Here is a 24185-nt window from a genome sequence, read left to right as displayed (position 1 = left end):
GTGTGCAGTGCTGTACCTGTACTTTTCTCCCAGCATCGGCAGCGTATCATAATAGTAGCTTCAACTGTGTGCAGTGCTGTACCTGTACTTTTCTCCCAGCATCGGCGTATCATAATAGTAGCTTGGTAACTGTGTGCAGTGCTGTACCTGTACTTTTCTCCCAGCATCGGCAGCGTGATCATAATAGTAGCTTGGTAACTGTGTGCAGTGCTGTACCTGTACTTTTCTCCCAGCATCGGCAGCGTATCATAATAGTAGCTTGGTAACTGTGTGCAGTGCTGTACCTGTACTTTTCTCCCAGCATCGTCAGCGTATCATAATAGTAGCTTAACTGTGTGCAGTGCTGTACCTGTACTTTTCTCCCAGCATCGCAGCGTATCATAATAGTAGCCGTAACTGTGTGCAGTGCTGTACCTGTACTTTTCTCCCAGCATCGGCAGCGTATCATAATAGTAGCTTCAGAACTGTGTGCAGTGCTGTACCTGTACTTTTCTCCCAGCATCGGCAGCGTATCATAATAGTAGCTTCGTAACTGTGTGCAGTGCTGTACCTGTACTTTTCTCCCAGCATCGGCAGCGTATCATAATAGTAGCTTGGTAACTGTGTGCAGTGCTGTACCTGTACTTTTCTCCCAGCATCGGCAGCGTATCATAATAGTAGCTTCGTAACTGTGTGCAGTGCTGTACCTGTACTTTTCTCCCAGCATCGTTTTACTCTGTGGGGATGTTACTGGCAGGGATGAGGTGTCTCAATGACTTCCACCTGCTCCGTCTTTGATCTTCAGCCTAGCTCAACCCCCTTTTTATTTTTGCCTAGGCGTTGTAGGAAGAGAGTAGTTCTCTGTCTGACCCTAACATTCAAATCGGGTTAGAGGAGGGGGCACCCTTTTTACTTAACTCATTCTGCCTTGGGTGGTGCAAGAAAAAAATAAAGTTGCACAGGTGGATGGCAGCGCCTTTATACCCGGATATGAAGACACCCAATGGAACATGACCTCAACCCAGTGTGAGGAGGAAAGATAAATGACTGTGGAAGTCTAATTTGGCCTGCTGCAGTTGTGCTTTGCTCATTAACTGTGAGCTCTCAAACATTTGCTTTTTTACACAGTTGTACTTCCCTGTGCCTGGCTGAATAAGCTCCACAATGACTCTGTCAATCACTTTGCACAAAACATTTGTGAGGCTTATCAATGTGTAGTAATGGGGGTCTGTAAGCCCCCCCCTTGCAGTAGTGTAACAGATGTACCCAGTTGATGGGGGTATGGGGGTATACTCTGCTGTTTCTACTTGCTGAAATTAGTTTTATTACCTGATTTGATTTCATGCAGCTGGCGTTGCTTACTTTAATAAGAACAATTTTGGATGTAAATTTGTGTGATTGTGTTGTGGGAGAATTGGTAGGGTTTCCCTTTGTTGCCTGAAATTTTCTCCAGAATGCTATCCTAATGTGTTCTCTACACCATTTTTTCCGTTAATGACAGTATCATATTTTCTACCACATTATTATTATTGTCAACAGTCTTGATGGCACCTTGTATGTCATTTGAGGTTTTCTTTTTAGATTGAGTTAACCTTGGCCTTGTTGCATTGAGTTGAGTAAGGTTTGGGGGTTTCACATGCCTTTTTCTTTTGGTTTAATCATTTTTTGTAACTCTGGATGCAGTCTACATGTAGTCATCTGTCCTTTGCACTTGTGGAAATGTTTGATCATCCTGCACAACAGTGGACAAGAACAGTAGTATCCAGAGGTTGTAAGACACCATTCCACATACTTCTACTTACTCTCCCCTTGTCAGGTGTCCCACCTCATCAGAAGAGTACAGCACAAAAAGTGTATTGAACCTCATAAAGAAAAAAGCCATCTAAGATGTCCCATTACGCCAGAAAGAATTGAGTTATTACTCCATGTTGTTTTTGGTACTGCCCCCCCCCCCCCAAAAAAAAAAAAAATCAAAGGGACCCATTCTCAAATAAACCTTCCCTAGCTGTCAGAATGAGACTGTGTGACCTCTGAACTTCCACGAGAACTACCTCCACATCAGTGTTGTCAGTCAGTTCCAGTGGTATCTGTGCCTCTGGGTAGGAGCTAGCCATTGCTATTTCCAGCCTCTGCCATTTGGTTAATCCCCCTTGAGGGCTGAGATGAAGCCAGATGTTGTTCCATAGTGGCAGTAAAGCAGAAGCTGTAGGGAGTGAAGGTTCCTAACTGCTCTAACATGGAATGACAGATACTGCGTAGGAGTCTCGTGTGTTACAGTGAACACTGTTCGGTCTGATATGGAGCCTGGTAAAGTCAGACTGTTGTAGGTTGTATCCTGGGCACTGCGTCCTGCAGTGTTCATCTTCCCATAGGATCTTTTCCTTACAAAACATGAGCTCCTTAATTATCCAGTCTTAGGCAGTGCTACATTGTAATGTATGAGGGCCTTGGGGGTCTTATGGCAGCCGTCATTTACATGGTTCCCATCACCAGTGTTGGCCTTGGTTATATGAGATTGTGTATTGGCAAACAGGAATAGTTAATCATAGGGGCATATGATTGCCTTAATCACAATATTTCGATATGTTTATAGAGCTGACAAATTAAACAGTAACACTTTTTTTTTCAAATATTTTTATTAAATTTAAACACATGAAAATATTACAAACATTCTAGTGTAAGTTTAAAATCGATAACTATGTACAATATTTACATTTAGCCTAATATGAGAAATGCTTACAAAAAAGAAATAGAACTATTTATTTACCAATATGCATTCTGAATATTTAAATCACATTCAGATAAAATTATAAAGAATGAGTTGTTTTAAGAGTTTCTATTAAACCAAGAACTTCCAAGGATTATAGGTTCATAGGTTCATAGGTTCATAGATTAGTACTAAGCTAACTGCCCTTGTGAGCCATTTCAAGCCTAGTCAATTATCCCTTGAGACTCAAAACCCTGCCTTGTTTGCGTTTTAAAACAATCTAACCATTAGGCCACCCTCCCAACCCAATTATCAGTCCATTTCCTGGGGTAAATTCTTGTTTCCTTTACTTTTATTTCTGTGAGAGCAGATTCTTCCAATAATAATAAAAACTCCTCAAAGGTGAGTGATGCAGATGATTTCCATTTTCTAGTTAAATATTTTCTTGCCACTGCTAAAATAGTTAATAGGAGATAAAAATTGTTTCTCATCATAGTATTCGTGACATTTACATTCAATAGAATTAGGTGTATAGATAAAATAAATGTATCTGAAAATAAAGCTTGACAAAATTTACCAATGTCAGCCCATACTTATTAATTTTATTACAGCCATAAATAATGTGTTCCCAGTCAGCTAAACATTCCATAGAACATCTCCAACAAACAACAGTATTTTAGCTGCTTTGTTGGGAGTATAAAAAGCTCTGTGTAAGAATTTCCATGTAAAGATTTTCCACATTTGTAGATTGGAAGTTAGTTTCACAGAGTATAGAAGGTTGGCTTTGACTTCTGGAGATAAATTTAAAATGTGGCCTTTAAAATGTGGCCTTTATCAGTAAATTTCCAAAACTTTTGTTTGGGTATAGTTTTATAGTTTTTTAGGATTTTGTAAAGACTAGAGATTGTTAGGCCAATTCAGATTGTTGTATATCAGATTTTGGAAATGAAAAATCATCTTAGGTTTTGTTTTAAATGAAGAGTTATTTATTATTCTACAAAGGTCTTGAGTATGAGAAAGAATACTATTTAAGATAATCCAATCATAGTCTGAGATATTATAAATATTGTTTATTTCATGAGTCTGTAATACTGTTAAATTATTTATGCAGTATTGCCAACAAATGAATTGTTTTGATTCCCGGTCTTTGAATACATTTTTGTGAATTCTGTTGGTATAATTTGTAGTAATCCTGAAAGAGATTAATAGATCCCACCAGAGTTTTACATCTAAGTTTGAGTTTATAAATGTTCTAGTATTACTACAAATATTGTCTATTATGTTTACTTTGGTAGGTTTTGCAATATTATATTGTAAGTTAATGCCAAGTATATACCATAGATTGGCATTTTGGTTATCTATTAAGAGATTACCAGCTAATTTGTTTTCATTTAAGAAAATGGTTGTATGAAGGGATTTCCATGCAGATGAGAAATTAGGTTAATGACTAATTTGAGAATAGAAGCTTTAATATAGGAATCAAGATCTGAAAAGTTTATTCCCCCCTGTTCCCAGGGTCTAATGTGATGATAAAGTGCAATTCTACTTTTTGGAAACCATAAAAATTTAGTAAGATTTTGTTAGTCATTTAATATTTTATTTGGAGAGATAGGAATTGCTTGGACAATATAATTTATCTTTGGGAGGAAGGTCATCTTTATTAATTGGAGTCTGTCTTCAAAATTTAAAAATAATTTGTTCCATTTTTCTGTTAGTGATTTTATAGTAGATAAAGTGTTTGAATAATTTGTGGTTACGGTTGTATTTATATTATCACATAAGGTTATTCCTAAGTAATTTATGGATGATACTAATGTGCCAGTTATGTGATTTGAGTTAAAATGTGTGTTATGTTTTCTATTTAATATCGTATATCTGGATTTTTTGTTACTTATTCTTAAACCTGAATTAAGATAAAATTTAGATTTGACAGGATATTAAGAAAAATATGAACAGCAGTTCCCCATCAACATAAAAATAAGAACATGTAGCCATGGTTTAATGGAAGCATTTTAATACAACTAATCCTGCATAGTTATTTTGGTACCCTTCCTTTCTTTGCTTTTTTTTAACATTGTGTTAATGTATGATGTGTTTTAATGTTAAAAATGTGTTACTGAAAGATTTTCAATGTAAAGAACTAATAAATGATGATAAATGTTAATCTTCTTATTTCACTGTTGGTCTGGGCCTAGACGAGTGACGCAGTAAGAGTGGAAGTCCCTGTGTGGTATTTGCTTTTCCACAGGTGAGATAATTAACTTTTTCTGACATCGGTTAGTGCAAGAAAAATGGATCCCCAGCGGGGTACTTAGCTTTAGAAGACTTCAACTTCAATTCGGAAACGAAAACTCTGGTAGCGGCCAACCAGTACTCGTGTGAACTGCTTCTGCTTCAGGCTCCATGGCAAGAAAGGCTGATGTAAGGGCATCGGCTGCCTTTTTTTGTACCAGTTCTCAAGCGACAGCAACTGACGCAGAAATACTAAGTCTCTGGTATTCGGGCTGGCTGAGCGCTACCCTGGCAGGGATAACCCAAATGTTATGACTGCAACAGTGAAGACACTCGGAAGATCTACATTTATGGTAAGTGTACACAACTGTGCTTTTTTCATTAAAAAAAAAATTTCAGTGATGTTAGTTAATAGATCCCAGCACAGAAAACATCAGCATTTTTACTACTTGTGAATCACATCTGAAGTAGATCTCAGTTAGTAGATCCCACGATCCCACGACAGAGCACATTGAGATTTTCACTACTTGCAAAGCGAATCTTACTTAACTCTGGGCAGTCCAATCCAAGTTCCCAGTTCAGTAGTTGAAGTCCGTATGGGCATCTCTGCTCTGAGGTGGGCACTGTCAGTGGCAGTCTTGAGTGTATTTTTAAACCATTTTTGAGGCAGGACTCCGTTATTCTTCCAGAAAGATATACCTTACTGCCATTTGTAATTTCCACTAAGGTTCCAGTTTGACATTAGCTTTTTTTTTTTTTTTTTGTCTGTGTGTTTGTTAATGCCTTTCTCAAGTATATATTTCTGATAAAATCTCCTGTCAAGTATAGTGCTCCTCATGGTTAAGTTAAAGCTCCTGTCTTGCATAGCACTTCTAGCCATGGGTTACTCAGAGCAGGGTTGATCTTTTTTCCCCTGCAGCAGTGTTCACTTTCGTGAACCCCCTGTATTTTCAGTGACATTGACTACTGCTGTGCAGCTTCGTACAGTGTTTAATCATTCCCCACTAGGCTGGCAACAGTGTAGGTGTGAAAGGAAGACAAGCCTGAGAACCACCATCACAGCTGACATGGGTGATGTGAGGGTTGGTTGCATCTTTCTGTTCCCTACACGTGCTGCAGAGTTAGGATTGGAGTACAGTGAGCATTTGCATGGAATCACCCTGCCTTCACAGGTGACATCCCACAAGGAGTCCTTCCCACTCTTGAGACAGATGCCACACTGGTTTCCATTCTCCACTGGAGAATCTAATTTTGGGAACATGCCATGCATGTATACTCATCACACCCCCATTATGGGTATCCAGACAGCTCTGATATTGTGTGTAACAAATTGTTGAGATACAAACTTTGTGCCATTTTCTTACAAAAAAAATTAATATCATAGGTTTCCAGAGTCGCAGTATACAGATGTTTTACATAAACTTTAAAAACACTTTTTCCATTTCCACCTGGAGTTCACACATCCAAACCAGTGGCTACCTACTGGGCCATCTCCAGAAATGTGTCCTTAAGACATTTTTGCACAGCAGTTGTGCAGGCTTCTAACTACATTTGCAGGACATTGTAAGCTGGATGTGATCTTCAAGTCTAGGTCTTTCTTTTGGGGTCACAGTATTCAGAGAGTATTTCCCCATGAAGGGATGACATACAGAGGAGAAGCTTGGAACAGTGTTTTGCTGGGGTTCCTATCAGATAATCGAACTTTTCGAATCTCATATGGTTGAGACCATAATTTCGAATTTGCAGGGGTCGACACCATAAGTTCAGATTTGCAGAAGTTCAAGCGTTTCAGTGGAAATCTCCGTAAGGGGAGGTTTCCGTTTTGTTCAATGTGGTGCGATCTCGGACTTGGTATATTTAAGTAGTGGGAGGTGCAGGAGGGCTTGCCCCCCTGCTTACAACAGTTTATTTTGTTTTGTTTTTTTGTTTTTTTATCCATAGTCGAAGGTTTTTAACTTCGAACAAGATGGTTGAACATTCCGTGTTCAAAGTTATTAAACTTTGACTTTGTGATATAGGCCTGTTTTGCTGTTGATGACTTTGGACCTTTTCATAACCGATAACAAATGTTATGTTTTGACCGCCGTGATAGCTCTGCATGGACACGTCCATCCTTCTCAACATACCCACCTGTTATCTCTTTCTCTATTGCTGATGTCATCTGGAGGTCATCATTGCTTTTATAATTTTATGCTCTTTTTACAGGGCATTTTTTCAGATCTGGAGTGGAAAATGTTTTGAATAGCATTGGAGTAAAAGGAAAGGGACTTAGTAGCCTGTGAAAGCTTGACCCCTGAACTGCCTCCTATTACATGACTTCATTACCCATGTTGACCCCTGAACTGCCTCCTATTACATGACTTCATTACCCCTGTTGACCCCTGAACTGCCTCCTATTACATGACTTCATTACCTCTGTTGACCCCTGAACTGTCTCCTATTACATGACTTCATTACCCCTGTTGACCCCTGAACTGTCTCCTATTACATGACTTCATTACCCCTGTTGACCCCTGAACTGCCTCCTATTACATGACTTCATTACCCCTGTTGACCCCTGAACTGCCTCCTATTACATGACTTCATTACCCCTGGTGTTGACCCCTGAACTGCCTCCTGTTGCATGACTTCATTACCCCTGGTGTTGACCCCTGGACTGCCTCCTATTACATTACTTCATTACCACTGGTGTTGACTCCTGAACTGCCCCCTGTTGCATGACTTCATTGCCCCTGTTGACCCCTGAACTGCCCCCTGTTGCATGACTTCATTACGCCTGTTGACTCCTGAACTGCCTCCTATTGCATGACTTCATTACCCCTGTTGACCCCTGAACTGCCTCCTATTGCATGACTTCATTACTCCTGTTGACCTTTGAGCTGCCTCCTATTGCATGACTTCATTATCCCTTGCCGATGTTCTTCGTGTTTCACTGTTGCAGTCATTACATTTGGGTAATCTGCTGGCAGGTTGCCCTCAGTCAGCCTGAATAACAAAGTCTTGGGTCCTGCATCGGTTGCTGTCTCCTCTTCATGACGTTGGGTCATCGGGTATAAAACATGCAGCTGACGCCATTTTAATCCGTCTTTCTTGCCGTGCGGTGCCCGAAGCAGAAGCAGTTCGTAAGTGCCAGTCGGCCGACTCCTGAAATTTTCGTTTGTTTCAGAACTGAAGTCTTCATACTAAAGCTTAAGTACTCTGTTGGGAAAACTCTTTCTTGCTCCTTACCGATGTCAGTAAAAGTTAATAATTGCATTACTTGTGGGAAGCAAATACCTCATAAGGATTTTCATTTGTACTGTATTCCTTGCCTAGGCCCTGATCACAACATGCTTTGCTGTCGTTTTGTGCTAAATTTAACCAGCGCTCTATTAAGCATCTGTATATTTTTGCTTCTAAATACTTTGGTTCAAGATTTAACTATCCTGAAATGTCGTCAGTTAGCTATCCAACTACCGGAATTCACAAAAAACGCAAGGAAAAAGACAGACAGACCATCGAGGTCCAAAACCAACAACAAAGCTTTTCCTAAGCCAGTCGCCGGTTCGCCGGTACTCAGGCAGTTTTGCAGCCCCTGATGTCCACTACTAGTCGCAGGCCTCTACCGAGACCCATTTGGAGTCCGGTATTCCGCGAGATTCTGCAAGTATTGAACCCATGGATGTCTCTCCCATGGATGGGTCCGGAGCCGCTGAGCAGGCACCGGCTTCTGGGGGTGTTTTCAGGCCTCAACATTTGTATATTAAACTGGCGCCATCATCAAAAACAAGGCCAAATCCTACTTCTATGTCTAGAAAAACTGACGCATGAGCCACGTGCTCGGGTCCCTGTGCTTAAAAAACAAATGATCAAAATGGCTGAGGATTTAATTACCTTGATCAAGGGTTCCCAACCCCCCCCCCCCTTCTAAGAGGCCTAGGCAAGGCACTGATTATGAATCTTCAGATCAGGTTTCCATTTCTTCTGATCAGGAATTTTCTGTCCCACCTTATGAGGACTCCATTCCCTCTGCTTCTCCTCTTTAGGATTACTCTCTCGGAGAGACTTTGCATACTTTAAGGGAACATTTTCATTGGGAGAGTCAGGACTTCAGAATCCAAAAAGAGGCTTAGAGATTTTCTTCTTCTTCCTCAGCATAGGCCTTTGGCAATACCTCCTGTATTATACATTGTTGATTATGTTTCCGCCTCCTAGTAAGCCAGACAGATATTACAGGGTTCCTGACTCCTACAAATTTCTTTTCAAACATTCTGCTGCTGACCCTGAAACTATTTCTCAGGGTCCCAGGGGTGTTGAGGCTTTTACAGCCAAAAATCCTACCCCTTCAGATAGAGGCTCCAGGACGCTGGATAGATGGGGTAAGAAGGTTTATACGTCTGCAACCTTGGCAATCAGGGCTTTAAACTGCCCGTTTCATATGCTTAAATATCAACAGCATGTTATGGTCTTACTGAAACAAAAAATGATGTTGAGTTCTGATTGTGTGGAAAATGGAGTTACAGGATTTACTGCATTCAGCAGAACAGGTTGGAAAGCATACTTTGCAATGTGGTTTTGATTCCTTGGAGGCCTCTTGCAGGGCCGCCATAACTGGATCTGTGATAAGAAGGCATGCTTGGCTCAAGGAGCAAAATATGCCTGATCATGTTAAAGCTAAATTGTTGGATGCTCCTTTAGAGCAGGACAGTCTGTTAGGTAATAAGGCAGAAGAGGTTTTAAAAAAGATGAAAGACAAAGCTAAATCTATGCAAACTGTAAAAGATTTATTGCAAGTGCAGCCACCCAGGTTCAGTAGACACTGGCCAACTAAGAATTGGTCCTTTCCTGTGTCCAACAGAGCCGCTCAGGCCAAACCCAGACGCTCCAAAGGCTCCAGGTTTCAGTCACAAGGATCTTGCAGGTCAAAACAATGGGGTGCCTCCACCTCCAAATCAGGAGGTAACAAAGCACAACCCTACAGTAAACAGTCTCAATGATTTTCCTCTGCCATCTTCAAGCACTTATCTTTTGGCAGCCCCTTTGGGGGGAAAACTTTTCATGCTCAAAATTGACATTTAATTACCCAGGACAAGTGGGTCTTAAATATAGTATCCCAGAGGTACAGATTTCATTTCCACAGGTTGTCAATTCCAAATGGATGGCCAGATCTGCCACCAAATCAGTGGGCAAAGGCCCAGAAACAAGTCATGTCCCTCATGGATAGGGGGGCTATACAGCCAGTACCAGAAAAGGAAAAAGGACAAGGATTTTATTCAAGACTTTTCCTGGTACCCAGAAAAGACAAATCATGGCATCCAATTCTGGACTTACCCATTCTAAATGCGTTCCTGGACATTCCAAAATTCAAAATGCTGACTTTACAACAGCTACTGCCTATGCTAGACAAGAATGCCTGATTGGGATATGCAGGTATGCCTCTTTTAAGTCTTGAGTTACCAATCATAGAATCTTGCCGAAGATACCAACGCTTCAAAGCAGGCTATTTGCATTACCAGTTTTCTGCACTGCCCTTTGACTTATCTACTGCGCCCAGGGTCTTTACAAAGTGCCTGGCACCAGTAATTGCATTTTGCAGACAAAGAAGCATTCCAATTTATCCATATCTGGACGATTGCCTCATTCAGGTAGAGGACAAGGACACTCAGCATCTGGTGTTTGTAAAAAGACTTTTAGCATGCCTAGGATACACCATAAACAAAAAGAAATCACAACTGGTACCCTCTCAAATAATTACATTCCTGGGTGCAAGCTTGAATACAACTGCCCAGATGGCTTACCTCACGCCAGACAAGCAAATTCAATTGACAACATACTTAAACAAGTGGCAACAAAACTACAGCTATCTGCAAGACAAATTCTGCAGGCTGTGGGGTTCATGGCATCCTACATTCTACTAATACCATATGCAAGGCTGCATATGAGGAAACCTCAATGGAACCTAAAAAGCTTATGTAGTCAACATTGTCACAGCCTGGAAACAATGATTCCTCTCATTCCCTGCCTGCAACAAGAGTTCCTTTGGTGGGCAGAGGCATGTCACCAAAACAAGGGACTGTCGTTCATTCTACCCCCTGCCACCCAAGCCCTAACTACAGATACATCAGACTATGCTTGGGGGGGCCCATCTGACAGGGAGATGCATTCAGGGCAAATTGAGCCCAAGCCAAATGCATCTACATATCAACCAAAAAGAAATGCTTGCTGTACAGAATGCTGTGACAGCCTTCAAGGACCTCCTTCATCCAGGACAACTACTGATAAAGACTGATAACACCACAGTTATGTGGTACATAAACAAGCAGGGGGGGTACCCACTCCTACCCCCTTTACAGACTAGCCATGGCCTTGTAGAACACAGCCTTGACTTACCAAATACATCTTCCAAGCTCAATTCCTGCCAGGAAAGCAAAATACTCTGGCAGACGACCTAAGCAGAAATCTTATGGACCCACATGAATGGAATCCACAAATCTTCAGCATGTTGACACGAAAATGGGGGAGCCCAGACATAGATCTATTTGCCTCTCCCCGAAACTATCAGTTAGACAAATTCTGCACAAGAATCCATCACAAAAAAGCATGGAAAGTGGATGCTCTATCCTTCAGCTGGAAAAACCTATCGGTCTATGCCTTTCCCCCTCTGCCTCTACTCTCCAAGGTCTTATTAAAGGTCAGACAGGAAAAAACAAAAATGAGATTGCTCCAGTCTGGCCTCGCCAGCACTAGTGCCCGCTTCTAAGGAATATGTCACACCTTCCTCCGTGGTACTTGCCTCAAACACCTCACCTATTGTCTCAGTAGAACTATCAAATTCTGCACACTCAGCTCCAAACTCTGAATCTTGCAGCATGGCTAAGCAGCTAATTTCACCAATCACATCTCTCAGTAAACCTGTGATGGATGTCATTTTGAAGGCTGGAAGGCCTAGTACTAGAAAATCTTATGCCGATAAATGGAAGAGATTCTGTGTTTGGAATCGAGCACAAGGAATAGACACAGCTACGCCCGATATTCCTCAGATTTTGCAATACTTAACTGAGATGCTTCACAAGGGCCTATCTTTATCTTCAATAAAAATCCATGCCTCTGCCATCTAGGCTCATTCCAACACAGAGCCTCCTCTCTTCTCATCCCCTGCTAAAGCAGTACCTCAGAGGGGCCAAAAATGTAAGGCTTCCCAGGAGAGCACCGACTCCTACACGGGACCTCAATTTTGTGCTGGAAAAACTCACCCTACCTCCTTTTGAACCAGCTGCTACTGCGGATATAAAATGTCTTTCTTGGAAGATAGCCTTTCTTTTAGCAGTCACTTCAGCTAGAAGGGTTTCAGAATTATAGCCTCTCATGGTAGTGGAGCCTTTCATTATATTTTACCCGGACAGGGTGGCCCTCAGGACCAATCCTTCTTTTATGCCTAAGGTGGTATTAACCAGACCATACACCTGCCAACGTTTTACCCAAATCCTCAGAACAAGGGGGAGCGGATTCTGCATTCATTGGATGTACACAGACAACTAAGATTCTACTTAAACAGGACAAAATCACTAAGAAAGTCTGAGCAACTACTGGTGGCATTTGCTGCAGGAACAGAGGGGAAGGCTATATCTAAGAAGACTATTTCAAAATGGATAAGCCATTGATTCGTTTCTGCTACTCGCATCATGGTAAACCTGTGCCCAAGGGGATCAGATCTCATTCCAACAGGGCTGCATCTACTTCTGCAGCCTTTCTCAGAGGAGTTCCTACCAGAGACATTCTAGAAGCTGCTACTTGGAGCTCAGTTCATACGTTCACAAAGCATTACCATATACCTCTCTTTTCTAAATCCAGGGCAGGCTTTGCCACTGCAGTCCTGCAGGGCCTTATAGCTGCTCCTAATGCTGTTTAATTCCATCCTCCCATCCATAGCTTTGGGATTCTACCCAAATGTAATGACTGCAACAGTGAAACACGAAGAACATACTACAGTTGTGTACACTTACCGTAAATGTAGATGTTCGAGTGTATTCACTGTTGCAGTCCAGGTTACCCTCCCGCCAGCCCCCTTTCTTCTCTGTTATTATACTTCTTCTTTCCTTCACTATGTTGAAATGCCTTTGTGGTGTATTTGCTTTTAGTTGAAGGTAATTTTTTTTGTGTTCTAAAGTACATGTATGTATATATATATATATATATATATATATATATATATATATATATATATATATATATATGTGTGTATGTATGGTTCCACTTCATATTATCGAATTATCATATCATCGAATTTCAAATAATCAAGACCAAATCATCGAATCTCAAATCATTGAAAACTATAAAGCAAGTAGAAATAACATCTCAGACACTGTTTACTACATTTTATGCAGGGGGGCAATCCCCCCTGCACCCCCTACAGCCCCCATATATTTAATATACCAACTCCAAGGTCGCACTACATTGGGGAGGAAGTTACCTTTTCCCCCCACTGTAGTGCGACTTTGGAGTTGATATATTTAATGTACGGGTGGTGTGGGGGTTGCAGGGGGGCTTGCCCCCCCTGCATAAATGTAGTAAACAGTGTCTGAGATGTTATCTCTGTTGGATGTTATTTCTAGCTGCTTGATAGTTTTCAATGATTTGAGATTCGATGATTTGAGTTTTCGACTATTTGGTCTCTATTTCAAATTCGATGAAATGTTAATTCAATGATATGAAGTGGAACCATATGTATATATATTTTTGTTCCCCATTTAGGGGGCACCTGACATCTGAGGCAAGAAAAACTGATTAAAATGGCATCGTCTGCACGTTTTATACCCCTAACGATCTGACGTCATGGAAGAGGAGACAGCAACCGACGCAGGACCCAAGACTTTGTTAATCAGGCCGACTGAGGGCATCCTGCCAGCAGATTACCCAAATGTAATGACTGCAACAGTGAGTACACTCGAACATCTACATTTATGGTAAGTGTACACAACAGTACTTTGACTAGTGTGCACTTAGTTGTTATTTTATGGGTATACATTTTTTACATTGTCATTTTGCTTTTGATAAATCTCAGGCTGACGCTACATAAGGAACATGTGCGTTACATTGGTCAGTTGTAATGGAGGTGAGTAGTTTATGCAGGTATGCTTGTTAATTTCTAGTAAAGCTTGTGTGAAAGCCAAAGGATAATGCTGTGTCCATGAAAAAAAGTCAAATTCATCTGATTGGATCCAACTGAAATGCAAGGTCTTTGAGTAGAAATTTTCAGAACTTTACATATGAGGCCTGCATAGTTTAAGAAATTTCAGAATTTTCTAAAACTGCTCCCTTCTGTTCACTGTTAGTTTGACATTAATGCAGAACTTCTTTGTTTGTGCATCTAGGCTCGACTAGATATTCTCAAGATTCATTCTAGAAAAATGAATTTGACACGTGGCATCAATTTGCGCAAGATTGCAGAACTAATGCCAGGGGCATCTGGAGCAGAAGTGAAGGTGAGAGCATTTAATAGACTGAGTGGGTTCAGAGAACAAGGAATAGTTGCCAAATTCCTGAAATCGTAACACGTTTTTCTCTTCTAGAATTCTTGCTATTACAGATAAAAGGTGCCTTAAGTAATGTAATAAGAAATTTGTGCAATCAAGAAAGCCGCTTTTAAAAATGTCTGTTCAGAATGCACTTGAAGACAAGACTTCACCTGCTACAAATATACACTGCATTCATAGATTGCTTTTAAATTTAATATAGTTAATTTGATATTTGTATGCTTTTTTTAAGGAGATACATTCTTGTTCTTTAGGTAGCAGTGCCTTCTAGGTGTAATTCTGTCTAAGGGGCATGTGCACTAGCATTACTGATACCTCTTTTCCCTCACACAGCGTTATCACTCTATTTCCTCTTGTTGCAGCTTATACTGGTAATTGTTTGCCATATTAAATGATGCCATTCTTCCTGTTTAAATACAACCTGCTGTTCTGTGTTACAGCTGTTTGTTATTCCATGCTTAATTCGTACTGTCCTGGCAGGTTGTCTTTCTCTGCTTCGTTTTTAAATGTGACTAGCCTGTTCAGTCACCCAATGTTTTAGCTGGTATGTCCTGGCTGTTTTAAGTCATCCAGTGTTTTAGTTTTTAAATGTGTCCAAGCTCTGTCATCGCATATTTTGTTTTTATATGTGCCCAAGCTGTGCAGACTGAGCTCGGCAACAGGCGCCAGTAGCTGTGCAGACTGAGCTCAGCAACAGGTGCCGGTACCTGTACGGACTGAGCTCGGCAACAGGCACTGGTACCTGTGCAGACTGAGCTCGGCAACAGGTGCCGGTACATGTGCGGACTGAGCTCGGCAACAGGTGCCGGTACCTGTGCAGACTGAGCTCGGCAACAGGTGCCGGTACCTGTGCAGATTGTAGACTCAGACTGGTGCCTGTTGTCGAGCTCAAAGTGCCAAGGACACCCAGTGCAACAGTTGTAGCTGAATTTTGATTGTGGCAGTTTATATGATAAGTCAGATGTCACTATGGTGCATTTCTGTATGCTGGTGTGCTGTTCTCAACAAAAATATAATGATAGGGCATGTTCACTTCAAGAGGGTGGAACCTACCATTCAGCTCTCATGCCGTAATTGATGGCTACAGCCAGCTGGAAGTAGTAAATTGTTTAGGGGCACTGTGAACAGCAGGCTGGCGAGGTGTGAAGGACTAAGAAAGAATAATTAAAAAAATGCAAGTGTAGACTTGTGAATTTTTGCAGATGGTAAAATTTTTTTTTTTACAGAATAGAGACCAAAGGAGAAAAGTTTTATTAAGCATTTATCTTGATGGAAAAGGAAGGTGTAGTGATTTGTATTTTGAAGGAGTCTGAATGTGGCATCTTTGGAGGTTTACGTAAAAATCACTGCTGTAGGGCGGAAGTTATGCCACAGACAGTGCCTGATCATCCAATCTGACTTGACCTTCTGATATCGCCCTGCTTTTGGCAAGGCTGTCCCATACTAATGATGGCTGTAAGATGTACGGTTTATAAATGGGAGAGGTACCTGAGCTATCTTCTTTTTCAAACATTTTATTAAATTTACACATATGACACATTTATATAAGTGAAAAACATACAAAATATATAGTAGAATGGGGGTATAGCTCAGTGGTAGAGCATTTGACTGCAGATCAAGAGGTCCCTGGTTCAAATCTAAGTGCCCCCTGCAAGGGTGTTTTTTTCCACACGTAGGCCTTGTTTTAACTGGCTATGCTTTCAAAGAAAGTTAAGCCAGATGGCTACCACGCCATAAAATGCCAGTGTTCCTCACTCTCCGCTTGACTAATTGCCAGGATCCCAGAAGGTGCAGGTCACGCAGTACGATAATTACAGATACTCTATGAAACCCGTGTGGCACCCTCCCTGTGTATCACCACCTTCTGAGTGCTCATCTTCATCTTTTTCCCACTGTACTCATCCCTCATTAGGCCCATTATAGAATACAAAGCCCCGTTTGGTCTTTTTCCCACTGTACTCATCCCTCATTAGGCCCATTATAGAATACAACGCCCCGTTTGGTCTTTTTCCCACTGTACTCGTCCCTCATTAGGCCCATTATAGAATACAACGCCCCGTTTGGTCTTTTTCCCTCTGTACTCGTCCCTCATTAGGCCCATTATAGAATACAATGCCCCGTTTGGTCTTTTTCCCACTGTACTCGTCCCTCATTAGGCCCATTATAGAATACAACGCCCCGTTTGGTCTTTTTCCCACTGTACTCGTCCCTCATTAGGCCCATTATAGAATACAATGCCCCGTTTGGTCTTTTTCCCACTGTACTCATCCCTCATTAGGCACATTATAGAATACAACGCCTTGTTTGGTCTTTTTCCCACTGTACTCATCCCTCATTAGGCACATTATAGAATACAACGCCCCGTTTGGTCTTTTTCCCACTGTACTCGTCCCTCATTAGGCCCATTATAGAATACAATGTCCCGTTTGGCCTTTTTCCCACTGTACTCGTCCCTCATTAGGCACATTATAGAATACAATGCCCTTGCTTTTTTCCCACTGTACTCGTCCCTCATTAGGCACATTATAGAATACAATGCCCCGTTTGGTCTTTTTCCCACTGTACTCATCCCTCATTAGGCACATTATAGAATACAACGCCTTGTTTGGTCTTTTTCCCACTGTACACCATTTGCCCACCTTATCATGAGGACTTCTCATCTAGATCAAGGAGGTCATAATACTCATCACTCATCAGACCAATGATTGGTACAATGTACCTCTGAAGATATCTGCAACAACTGGAAAGACCGCATAAATACTTCACTAAACGAATCACAGGCCTAAAGCAGATGCCCTATGCTGACCGCCTTAAACTCCAGCTGTGCTCTGTCGCATATCATCTACTCAGAGGTGATCTCTGCTTAACATACAAGGCCATTTCAAACCCAGAGCTGTTGGCCATGCTACACTTAAAGAAATTCCAGTCCCTCAGAGCCACACGCTCCAGGAATCTAAACCTTGTCATCACAATAAACAAAACATGCTTGATGGGTAGGTTCCTGACACAGAGACTCCCCAGACTCTGGAATAGACTGCCCATACATGTCAAGCAGAACACCTCCTTGGCTTTCTTCAAAAGGAACCTTGACGATTGGATGGGAGAAAGAAAATTCACCCCAGGGATCACATCACTCACCCTGCTAGACAGGGGTCCAGGGAAGTAAATAGTGTGGGAAGAAATAGCCAGGGAATTGTTATGGCTAGGCCTGTATAGGCCCTAGGACCGACAGCCTAGTACCAACCTACAAACCTATCAACCTATATTACCTTAGTTGCAAACAGTTTACATCATAGACGCCATTGAAACAATTGTAGTTGTAAACATTATACATCACTTATAAACTATCCAGTCATTGTCAGTTAAGCATTATATAGATCATTCAAATCCTGCCTCTTAAACGTCGTTCCTACTCTGCATATATTGTTCCCACATTTCCCATTTTTTCTCCATGTAGTTTGCTCCTTCCCTTTTCTAAAGATCCCAATTCCAGTTGTTTTATCTCTATCACTATATTCACTACTTAAAATAAAGTTGGTCTAGACTTTGATTTCCATTTTCTAGTAATTGCTTTTTTGGCAGCTACCATAATTAGACTCCGCAAGGCTTTACAGTGTCTAGGCTGTTCGATTCTGTAGCATAACTCAAAAAAATCATCTCCTCAGTCAGTCCAGTCCGTTCACCCAGCATCTTGGACAGAGAGGTCTGCAGGAAATCCCAAAAGTCTGCCAGCTCATTACACTTCTAAAAAATATGTTCCCAGCTACCTCTTTCTTGCCCATCACACCTCCAACATTTGCTATCCACCTGAGGAAAAATTCTTTGAAGTCTACTTGGGATATAAAAATACCTGTGTAAACGCTTCCAGGCAAAGATCCTAAATCTTCTAAACTTTGTTGCATATTTTGATGGTACACATATATCTCCCCCATTGTCTCTTTGTGAATTGCTTATCCAGTCTTTTCCCAATCCTTTCTAAGCTGCTTTGATTGATTCTGATTCTTATAATTATCCTGCAGTATTTTAAATGTTCTACTAATTATTCCTTTTTTAACGGCCGCTTCTGTTCTAGATTCTGTTAAAAACAATACCAGTGCTGGTCTTTCATTTAGGAGCCCCTATTTCTTTCTTTCTTTCTTTTTTTTTTTTTTTTTTTTCTGTCTGTACTCTAACAGTCCTAGGTAGGGAACGCAATCTCTAACCCGCAATCCAAATAAATTTTAGTCTCTTCCAATTCTGTTACCTTTCCCTTTCTAGTTATTTCTTGGTTCCTTTGCCAGTTTTCTGTAATAAATTCCGGCCCCCTTTTGCCTATTTGTATCCCTGACCACAGTCAACCCTATCGGCAAAATCTCTTTTCTCCATTCTCGTGTTGGTTTGGTTCTTAGAATTACTCTTGCTATTTTATGAATATAATAGTCTGTATGATTTTGGTTGTTTTTCAAGTCTGCATTCAAAATCCCATTCTCTCTTTATTTCATGGTCTTCCTCCCTGTGTCCGCATCATTTCTTTCCACTTTGAATTATAGTTTTCTGCTTGTGCTTATGTATAAGAGCTGTAACTATGTTGCTCTAAAATGCCCCCTCAAATTAGGTAATCCAATTCCACCTTGTTCTATTGGTAGAATCAACTTATCCCATTTGACCCTTGCTGTCTTCCCTTCCCAGATAAAATCCTTCAATTCTTTTTTAATTGCTGTTTGCAACTTCTCTTCCAGTTGATAAAAGTATACCTTACCTGTGTATAAGACTAAAGGGACTAAAAACATTTTAATGGCTTGCACTTAGTATCCATATAACAAGACTTCCAGTTTCTGAATTTTGTGTTATCTTCTATTTAGTCTCTTCCCACATATCCGTAGCTGCCACCACAGAGTCATTTCTAATCCATACTCCTAAATACTTAATTTTAGCTTGTCCCTATAAATATGGATATGCTGAACCAATTCATGTGTGGGTGCATAATTCACCGCTATTGCCTTTGTTTTAGCTTCATTAATTTTGTATCTTAAAGATTTGACACCGTCTTAAAATAGGTTCATAGGTTCATACTAGGCTATCTGCCCTAGGGCATTTATAAGCCTAGCCAGAGTGTGTTTGGCTTTCGCCACCCATTTTTTTGCTATGCCCTTTTTCGAGGTTAGTATACTGTGCCTCTAACAGTGACACAGGGGTAAACCTAGGATCTCCCATCCACTCATCAAGATTCCTCTTGAAGAGAGTCAGTGAGGGACTCTGCCTAACCTGGACTGGGATTTTATTCCAGAGTGAAGGGAGCCTCTGGGTTATGAATGTTCCACAACACCGTAATGTCTTTCTAGATTTGTCATGTATAAAATATCATCCGCAGGTAGCCAGCTTTTAGCTGTCTTCTTTTTCATTTGATTTTTTTGCCAACATTGATCAGTTAAACTTTTGTCCATTAATGTCATCTAGATGACCTTTAAAACCGTGATAAACTACACAAACTGGGGATTCTTTCATCTGCCTCTGTAGTGCTTTATTGTGCTTTTGTTTGTTGCTGCTCCTGCTGTTGATAGAGATAAGATATTGTTTGACTGTAATTTGGTGGCTAGAGTGCTGGAGTAGCTGCCACAGGGATGTGGTAGATGAGCCACTGATACCAGACCTGGCACAGGAAGGTTGTAGATAAGCCACTAATACCAGAGCTGGCACTGAGAGGTGGTAGATGAGCTGTTAATACTAGAGCTGACATGGAGAGGTTGTAGATGAGCCACTAATACCAGAACTGGCATGGCAATGTGGTAGATGAGCCACTAATACCAGAGCTGGCATCTGGAGATGGTAGATGAAACGCTCATACCAGAGCTGGCATGGGGAAGTGGTAGACAAACTGAAAATTCCAGCCCTCCCTTCTATTGGAGAAAAGGAGGTTTAGTTCATTTAGTCTGTAAGAAAGCCCTGAGCTGCAGTGTTTGCATGTTGCAGAACACAGCATTGTAACCAAAGCCAGCAGGCATGGAAACCTGTAATAAAACCCCATCGGTTCAGGCAGTGTGCAGCTGTGGGGATGCGTATGTTATGGACTTACGCTGCTGACAATGACACCACTGATTGCACTCACTGTTGTCCATATGTAGAAGAGATGAGGTAACGGGTCCACGTCCCTTAGAACAAAAAGGTCAAGTAGGGCAGCTAGTGTGGGGGCACCTGGAAGAAAATCATTTGTCTTTATTAGGTTGCTACTAGGGTAGCTGCTCTTGTGGACCATTTTAAGCCTTGCCAGTTTCCCTTTTTTTCCTTTAAATAACCTATCCCATTTGGTTATAGATTGGCCCTACCAACTCCATGATCGATAGTAAGTCTCTGAGAGTACTCCAGCAGTGCAAAGTTGTAATGCCTTTCACACCTTTAAACTAGATACTGCACAGGAGGGAACTAAAGGTGGACGTGTCTTAGTGTATATTAAAACCAACCTCCTATGCAGTCTAGTGTATGACCCACTGGAACCCTTACATGTGTAACTCACCATACACAGGGTGTTGTAACACATTCTAGCAACCTATAGGTCCCCCTCCATGTCCCAGGAACCCCATACTACCTATCTCAATGTATTAGGAGTCCCTTACCTTTCAACTTAATATAATATTCATGGGAGAGCTCAACTTACCCCTCTTGTAATGCACAAACTCAGCGATTCTTTGTTAGTACTAACATCCTGGAACATTTGCTCCATTTTGCTACCAGGAGTACAAACAGCCTTGTACTCACGGACATGGGGGTCCAATGTTCCTCACCCAACGCATTATCTTCTCTGGTCAGATCTGACCACAAGACAATATTCCTTGAAATACTGGGGATCCAGCAAAACCAAAAACCTTTAGGAACTATTTCAAGGCTAACCCTTCTCTACCAAGCAACACCTTGGCTAAAGGTGCCAGTTTGTATTAAGAATAAGAAAAACTCAAACCCCAGTCCACCCTGGTGGAATCACCATGTCAATCCATTGTACAACAAAGAAAACAAAACTTGGCCAAGTGTAGGAGGAACAAAGCCATAATTACTAAAAGCCCCTTGACCAATCTAAACAGGCAGCTAAGAGGGTTAATACTTCAGAGGTTAAATTTGAAGAAAGAATATCTTCTTAGGCAAAGAACAACCCCAAAGCTTTCTACAGCTATGTCCATAACCTCAGAGGAAATGCACAACAATGTGCAGAACATGTTGTAAATGGCATCACCTACATTGAACAGGAGGCCATTGCCAACCTTTTGACTAACAGGTTTAGCTCAAATCCCCCCCCCCTGTAGACAAAGGAAATGCTATGTACCACATTCCCCCCAACCTTTACTAGAGAACAAGTCGTCAGTGCACTTTCCAAGACCAAAAACACTGCATTGATAGGGCCCTGATAATATTCTGGGGTGTTTAATAAATAGTATGAAACATGACTTCTTTAGTCCACCTGAATCACTTTTCAGCTGGAGCCTTCAGTCAGGTTTTGTGCCCAAGAAATGGAAAATTGCTATAGTCATTCCCCTGCACCAAGGCGGTCCAACTACTGATCCTGGTATACAAGTCTTACCAGCCTCATATGTAAGGCCATGGAAAGAGTCATCATGGACATGGTAAATAAGGATGTACGTAACTTGCAAATGTAGACCCATCACAGTTCAGCTTTGTTAAAGGAAGGTCATGCCTGTTAAATTTGGGGGACTTTTTTGAGAGGGTCACCAAAGCATTGGATGAGGTTAAGACTGTGCACGCAGCTTACCTTGACCAGGTCAAGGCTTTTAATACAATACCCCACTTGGGCATTATAGACAAGCTCATTAATGTAGGTATAAATCCTTTTATCACCCACTGGATACCCATCTGGCTCACTTACAGGACCCAGGATGTCAAAATAAGTGAGGCCACCTCCACCGAGAGACTAGTCACTAGCGGAGTCCCCCAGTGCTCCATACAAGGCCCCTTGTTTTTTGGCATCTATTTCTGTGAAATAGAAGCAAATGCAGATTGTTTATGGCTGACTAAGTTTGCAGATGATTGCAAGCTGGGGGTTATCATGGTCTCCCCTGCAGATACTAGCATTATTCAAGAAGGTCTATCTCTGACTAATAAATGGTGCCAAAGCCATGATCTTAAACTCAGTGCTAAGAAATGCATAATTTTATCCTTTGGGAAGTCAACCATCCCAGCTAATTGCCATGGTGGTGATAATACACCCCTAAGAATCGACCCAGTGGTCGGGAATCTGGGTATGCACATAGGCAGTAGCCTTAACTTCTACCACTACGTGGACACAGTGGTGAGGAATTCTTTTTATGTTGAGCAACTTATAAATAAGGGTATGGCATCTGGGTCCAGAGAGGTGGTTATCCCACTGTACTCCGCCCTTATTAGACCAGTCATAGAGCACAGTGTTCCCTTTGGTATGTACCTGACTAGGCATATGCAGCAAGTAGAGTGACCTCAGAGTTTCTTTACAAAAAGAATACAAGGCGTAACAAACATGCCTTATGCAGAACAAGCTAAAGCCCTTTCCTTCTACTCCGTCTCCTATAGATTGCTGAAGGGTGATTCATGTCTGGCTTACAAGGCATCTGCCAACCACACACTTGTGAATCTCTTACACATTCGTAAGTCAGAGTGTAACAGAAATACAAGGTGTAGGAACTTGAATTTTGTCTGTGACATAAACAGAACATGCTGGAGAGACAGATCTGTGTCCCAGAAAGTGCTCCTCCTATGGAACAGGCTCCCCAGTCATGGGAAACTGGGTTAGTCTGTTATCCAGTTTAAGCACAACCTGGAACAGTGGATGCGGAATAGGAAATTTACACTGGGCCTGGCAGTTATGTCCATTGTGGACAGAGGTAGCTTTATAAATACCTGGTCCTCAATGTCCTATTTGGATACAGGGCATTGTTATTCTTTCAAGAAAACTTGCCTAGGATTAGAAAGGACCCCCTGGTCATTAGCCTAGTAGGGACAGTCTATGAGCAACTGGGATCATACCATAGAGAATTTGAGAGGACCCATGCATGAGATAAAGCTTTTAGGACCTGCCTCTGTCCATTAGTAGTACAGGGGGCAGTCCTGGGGTAAATTTTCTATTTCCTGTCCATAGATCCACGTTGTGGTTTAATATTGACAGGGATGTACTTTTCTTTATGTGGATGGGGAGTATGTTCCAGAGCAGCAGTATTCTTTGCGAGATGTCAGGGATGTACTTTTCTTTATGTGGATGGGGAGTATGTTCCAGAGCAGCAGTATTCTTTGCGAGATGTCAGGGATGTACTTTTCTTTATGTGGATGGGGAGTATGTTCCAGAGCAGCAGTATTCTTTAGATGTCAGGGATGTACTTTTCTTTATGTGGATGGGGGTGTCGACAGCAGCAGTATTCTTTTCTTGAGATGTCAGGGATGTACTTTTCTTTATGTGGATGGGGAGTATGTTCCCGAGCAGCAGTATTCTTTGCGAGATGTCAGGGATGTACTTTTCTTTATGTGGATGGGGAGTATGTTCCAGAGCAGCAGTATTCTTTGCGAGATGTCAGGGATATACTTTTCTTTATGTGGATGGGGAGTATGTTCCCGAGCAGCAGTATTCTTTGCGAGATGTCAGGGATGTACTTTTCTTTATGTGGATGGGGAGTCTGTTCCCGAGCAGCAGTATTCTTTGCGAGATGTCAGGGATGTACTTTTCTTTATGTGGATGGGGAGTCTGTTCCCGAGCAGCAGTATTCTTTGTGAGATGTCAGGGATGTACTTTTCTTTATGTGGATGGG

General features: G+C 41.5%; 1 protein-coding gene and 1 non-coding gene across 2 annotated transcripts in view; both read left to right on the top strand.

The window, feature by feature from the left end:
- Positions 1-24185, top strand: part of PSMC5 (proteasome 26S subunit, ATPase 5) — a 468796-nt gene that overhangs the window by 339689 nt on the left and 104922 nt on the right. The window contains exon 10 of the mRNA XM_044055381.1: positions 14269-14379. Coding sequence (XP_043911316.1) covers positions 14269-14379 — 111 coding nt within the window. The remainder of the gene's footprint in view (positions 1-14268; positions 14380-24185) is intronic.
- TRNAC-GCA lies at positions 16009-16080 on the top strand. The gene has a single exon. It is a non-coding gene; the product is annotated as a tRNA-Cys (tRNA).

The sequence above is a fragment of the Protopterus annectens genome, chromosome 13.part0 (assembly GCF_019279795.1).
Source record: "Protopterus annectens isolate FY-2018-M chromosome 13.part0, PAN1.0, whole genome shotgun sequence".
NCBI lineage: Eukaryota > Metazoa > Chordata > Ceratodontiformes > Protopteridae > Protopterus > Protopterus annectens.
This window is presented reverse-complemented; position numbering and strand designations above follow the sequence as displayed.